The sequence below is a fragment of the Contarinia nasturtii genome, unplaced genomic scaffold (genome assembly GCF_009176525.2).
Source record: "Contarinia nasturtii isolate CC-2019 unplaced genomic scaffold, AAFC_CNas_1.1 Cnas_scaffold_2857, whole genome shotgun sequence".
Lineage (NCBI taxonomy): Eukaryota > Metazoa > Arthropoda > Insecta > Diptera > Cecidomyiidae > Contarinia > Contarinia nasturtii.
In genome coordinates, this window is record NW_022200174.1 from 1 (window position 1) to 6,039 (window position 6,039).

Genomic DNA, 6,039 nt, shown 5'->3' on the forward strand with positions numbered 1-6,039 from the left:
AAAATATCTCGGATGGATATCCATCCGAAATACATAGACTGTTTATATGTAGGTTGGTTTTTGGGATGTTTTGCGTGCATAAACGGGCGCAGTTATTACACCGTTTCTTTTTTTTCTTTTGGATGGTATAAAATACCGCATGACGCCTACTCTGCCCATTTGGCATCAGTTCATTTCATTTCAGATATGTATCCCTTGGTGACTTAGAGTAGAATGATATTATTCTTAGAATACGATGGTGTTTTTGGCATTATCGTGAAATAGCTACTTGTTTCAAGTAACATCATCTCATATTTTACCCGGCGGTTATGTTCATAATCGTTAAATCGATTTACAGTAGAAGATACAACAATAAAATTTTGTTTTTGATTCATGATTTTCAAATGGATTTTGTACGAAAAAATTTTTTATTTGTCTACGGAAAATTGCTTTTAAATTCTGGAATAATCCATTTTTAATCCGAGCTTTTTAATTTTAAAGCTGCATATAATATTTTACATACATTTGAAACCATTCGTGTTTGAAAATTCAAGAAATTCTAATTCTGTGGGGGAATTTCTTGTATCATTTTCACTTTTCACTTTAAATTTATTTTGATTGCCAATGCAATATTTTTTTCAACCAACCATTGTCCTTGGCGCACCTTCTGTACCACACATTGAACCTCAATTGATATCCAGTACAGTGGCAGCAGCACGGATTTTTGTTTACACTGGATGTAAGTTGAGGTTCATTGTGTATTGCAGTATGTGCACCGCTTAAAATTCAGAACAGTACAAAATTCGCAACATATCCAACCCACACATGATTGCTCAAATGAGAATATTTTCCAAAATAAACATTTATCCACAAGTGATTAGAAAATAATAATGATGTTTAAGACGGGTTTTATTTTCAACATTCGACGCTCAAAATGTTCAGTGTGACTCGATCCATGGGGTAATACAATATATCTAACTAATGGTATCAAATTGAATCTGGTTAATCTTACTTGTCTATGAGCATATACAACGCTTCCAAGTAATTTCCATGTGCCGCCTCTTCTATCCATCCGCACCATTCGGAGAATTTGAAAAAATCGTAGACCACGCAGTGCACTAGTTGCAAATACTTGACCAGATGTACCCATACCTATTACGATTATCGATGCACCGATTGTTACAACATCTGTGTAATTTTAAATGAAATGAAAGCGAATATCATGAAATTCTTGTTAAAAAATGAATGTAATACAATGTATATTGTTCATTTGTCAATCAAATAATGATTTAATTCGATCATGCACATTTCTGACACTTGAATATTCCAAAATCTAAGCAAATTTATTCGCAGCAATTCGATGTAATTGATTTACAAAGACTGGCTCTGACTAAATATAGACACTTACCTATGATACAAAATGGTCGTTTGAGAAATTTCAAGCGACCCATAGGCCCTTGATAGCGGGAGCGACAGCCTGATGACCATAGTCTGCATGATGTTTATTGTATTAGAGGGCAAGAGAATATCAGCAGACGACGATGACGACGACCAACATCGAAAGTGCACAGCATCAATACACCGCATGAGGTCATATGTGTGCACAATCACAAAAGAAAAGACATTCACAGAAGATGAAAACAGAAAAATAAATAAATAAAGAGAATGAAACAGAGAAACATTTGAAAAATACTTTATCAAAGACGATGTCTGATAAAGAAACGCGACGATTAAATGTGAATACGAGATCGTTTCTTTTATATCGTATCATTTGTTTGCTACTAAACAACGATTCGGATAAATACAAAAGAATATTTCTTCTCGCTTTATTTGATTTGATTTCATTTTATATGATTGGAAAGAAAAATGAGCTTATAAATAAAGGGTCATATTGGAACAGATGTACATACCGTCCAGAAAACTCCATTGTAAACCAGATAACAACTACTATCTCCTGAAATGATGAAAGAAATAATACGATGTATTTTTTTTTAAACTTAGGTCTCGTGAGAGAAAATGTCAGTAAAAGTGCCCATTTTTGTTGTTCGTAGTACTATGGCGCTGGCACAACTGATGAAAGATATGTCTATTACTGAGTTGAAGATTTTCTTTTTCTCTGTACAATTTTATTAAAGCCACCATTTTTATCTCTTAATATATAATCATGTGAAAACTACCAAACAAAACCAAAGGACACGTTTACTGAAACAATTTTTAAGGAATCAAAAATCTTACCATTTTGAGTAGTATATCAATTGCTTGATCTTCGTATTCGTCTATTGTGCAGAAAACGCTCAAGGCCAAGCATGTGAATACCATTAAAAATCTGCATAGATCCAACAATTAAAGAGAAACGAATTAATACACACACAAGATATTTGAATGAAAAACAAGGAGGAACGAAGCTAAGCACATCATTTTTCATAATGCATGTTTGATCGTCACATAATTGGATTGAATAGCGATAGAAATGACCGTACAATAAAGCATCCAACATTGATTACCCCTCGTTGTTCAATCGGCAGGTGAATAGCACGACAAATAAATCAATAAGTTCAAGTATCAAATTTTCCATGACATTCCATTCGTGCAAAAAAAAAAGTAACCTATTATCTATATCCAATTCAATTTTATAAAAGCAAAAATATCTTGATTGAATCGAATTAGGGAGAGAATATCCGCCATTTTCGTTTCTACTCGTTCGTTGGTGGTGAACGGAAAATAAATAAAAAGACGTAAATAATTTTCGCATTAAATTGTATAAAATATATTATGCTGTATGTCAACTTAAGCAACATAATTATTTATAATATATCTGACGTTGTCACACGTCCATCGTCCATATAAAATAAAATGCCGTTACAAATAGGATAGGCTAACACGAGAGTGATATAATTCAGCTAATTAAAAATATATTCAGGTCAGATTAATGTAGGTACAGTTTAACGAGCACACGAAACTGTCGCGCATACATTGAAATGTATGTGAGAAATCGCTTGTATTGAAAGTCACAGGAAAAATATTTCCACATTAACAATTGCCAAACATTTCTCTATTGTTTGATATTTCGACTCGGAAAGTTGGTTAATATTTTTATTTTACGCTTCCTGCAATGTAACATTGGATGATCGTATATTATTAACACACGGTACTCTCTGTCAAAATGGATTTACATCAATTATGTGTCAATGAATTACATGGCTTTTCTGATGTGGACTCTCAGTTGTGAGCTTTGGAAAACACGTATTCGCAAAACTATTATAATAGTACAGTATTCCCTCGAAAAACCAATTATTCGTGCTCTCGAAGTTTTATATTGAAATCATATTTTATGCATAAACTAATAACCAACATTTTGCAACACTTTTTCCATATTGCTAAAAATATGTACAAGAGAAATTTCAATGAAAAAATGAGTGAATCTCAGCAGATGCGAGAGAAAGAAGATTCGAATTTTTGGGTGATTCTAATTTGTGGGGGATCTAATTTCCGAGGGACTACTATGTAATGTAATAATAACAGTAAAAAGGTGTCCGGTTGGAATAGGTCAGATGTTGAAGCTTCATTTACAATTACTTGTGGGCATGAACGAACGCATCACTGAACAAATGAAACAAACAGTACGACTGAATGAATTCAATTGGACTAACTAACGAAAATGTAACCAAATCGAGCTGGACATCGAATGGCAGTAATAAAAGTCCAATATAAAGGGAACGATTGAGGCTTCGTAATAAATAATGGATGAATTTTGTCGGAAGCTCAACATGAATATCCATGTTGATAAGCATATTGTATATGAAGTGCGTGTAAATGTTTTCAATGTTTAGTCACATACTGGCAAACATTTGCTAAATAATACGCTCAAAATATATTGATTGGTCGCACTGTTCGATTTAGCTTTCACTAAAATGTTCTATTAAATTAAATGGAATTGTTAGTATATGAAAAGAAAATAAGCGAAAAAAAAAAAAATATCGAACACAAGAAAAAGGGAAAATTTTCACCGACCACGAGACTCACTGCCATAAATACACATTAGTGACATTTTGACATCGTATATTTTATTCATTGAACAGCATACAGCCCGGTAAACGAAAATAAATCTGTGAGTTCATTTTTTTCTTCATAGAATCGCAGCCGGTTCAAAGAAATCAACGGCAAAGTGGTCGGTTAATTACTCTTCTTTTTTTTTAAATCATGGTGCAAATGCTTTTAATAATTTGTTTAGATAAGTTTTGACCATGGGCTTCGGACTCAACGCGAATATCAAATTCATACAATTTTTTGGTATTCGTACTACATTACTCTCTGGTATCGTGAAATACGCTATGTCTCTGTGCGTGTCTTTGCGAATCACGTGCGTACTGAGCTACCATACAAAACACATTGAAATAATCTCAACCATCTTCGAATACGTCTCTATGCAGTGCATAATCGTACTTTAGAGCAGATACAAATAATAATTCAATGTTTTCGATGTTTCACAATTTAATACGGTAACGGTAATTTTAACTATTGTTATCAAAATTTTCTTCTCCAATTTCGGTACATGTTGAACTTTTTTTTATTTGAAAATTCTTCTGTATTCGCGAATATTTTTTTAAAATCTAAATGCATGAAAAAGTATTCGCTCATTCGAAAAATAGCCGTATTCACAAAAAGTCTGAACCCCCTAGAGTTAGAAAAAAAGAACTGTTGAAATAAAATACTTACACAAGAACATGATACAAAATGGCCGGTACGCCCCTTGGTCGTTCCAAAAAATTGTAAACACGACTTTGAAGCCTTCTATAACGGGCATCACGACGTGCGCCACGATTATAACTTATTGGTTTCCCCAGCAGCGACATTCGAGGTTGTGCAAGGCGATCGGCCCTATTTTTATCGTTTAGCTTACATGCACTGAAAAGAGAGACAAAAAAGAACACAGATTTCGTTTTTTTAGCTAAATACATTGAGCGAGAGAGAAAAAAAAGGACTACAATAAATTGTTTTTACAACACAATCGGTTGAGACAAATTTGAAGTGATAATCTTTATATTCCCTGGAGAATTGTGTGTAAACAATTCAAAATAGGTACAATAACAAACTGAATGGCATTCACTTTTATCATTTAACATGAAATACAAAAATAAAATTATACATTGGACGAGAGTTTTGTGCTAAATTGTGCTTCCATTCGCTTAATGCGTACACTTTGCAAATGATACGTTGATTTGATGTGCATGGCAAATCTTGAATAACATTCCCTTTTTTGCCATTGAGCGAAGCGAGCACAATGAAATTGCAAGTTTATTTATTTGTTAAAATAGCAAAGCATCGTCTGTATGACGACAGTGTGAACATTTTCTTATTTAATGGGGGATGCGATGCAACTCAAATATTTTTCTTTTTTGCTTCGTATCGACTCAATATCGTGTTGTGTTTTTCTATTGATTCGTCTTTTTTTGTCTGTTTATCTTGGACCATTTTCTCCATTGGATGAAGCTATTTCCACAAAACGACCAGTATTGATTTCTATCAAATTATCGGTTAATCGTTTTATTAGTCACGCTGCGCTTTCAAACAATTTATCCAAATTGTTCAAGCTTTCGATTTGGATGCTTCAAATAAAAAAATTGATATGAAATGAAAATAATATTGTGATTGTTGTTAAACACGTAAATACATCAACCCCCTTTTCGTTCAAATGGCGCTTTCGATGTGAATGTTCAAGTGCGTTGAGATTATGATCGTAAACTGTTCATTTTTGTATTTATATGTGTGACAGACTTTAATAAACGATGCGTTTCATCATCACACGTTAGCACCATTGTCAGTTGTCATCATCATAAATTTATACACGCATATTTTGGGCGGTTGAGACAGCCGATGGGAATAATATCGCTTGCTCTGACATGCGAGAACAGGAGAGAAAGAATTGAATAACAGTAAAATGATAATAAGCGAAAATGAAAATTTGTCACATTGATATTTCAATTTGGTTCATCAGCACGAAAATGATGCTGGAAAAATCATTGTTGTGCACATTGAATAGAGAAAGTCTCTTCGTCAAAC

At 33.3% G+C, this 6,039-nt stretch overlaps 1 protein-coding gene across 1 annotated transcript; it reads right to left on the bottom strand.

The window, feature by feature from the left end:
• Nucleotides 1–991: 991 nt before the first annotated feature.
• Nucleotides 992–4,884, bottom strand: LOC116349277 (potassium voltage-gated channel subfamily KQT member 5-like; the record flags this gene model as incomplete). The annotated part of the gene is made up of 5 exons (XM_031780641.1): nucleotides 992–1,167; nucleotides 1,388–1,470; nucleotides 1,890–1,933; nucleotides 2,215–2,305; nucleotides 4,696–4,884. Coding segments are annotated over 5 exons (583 nt in total), but the record flags the coding sequence as incomplete, so codon positions are not given.
• Nucleotides 4,885–6,039: the final 1,155 nt, after the last annotated feature.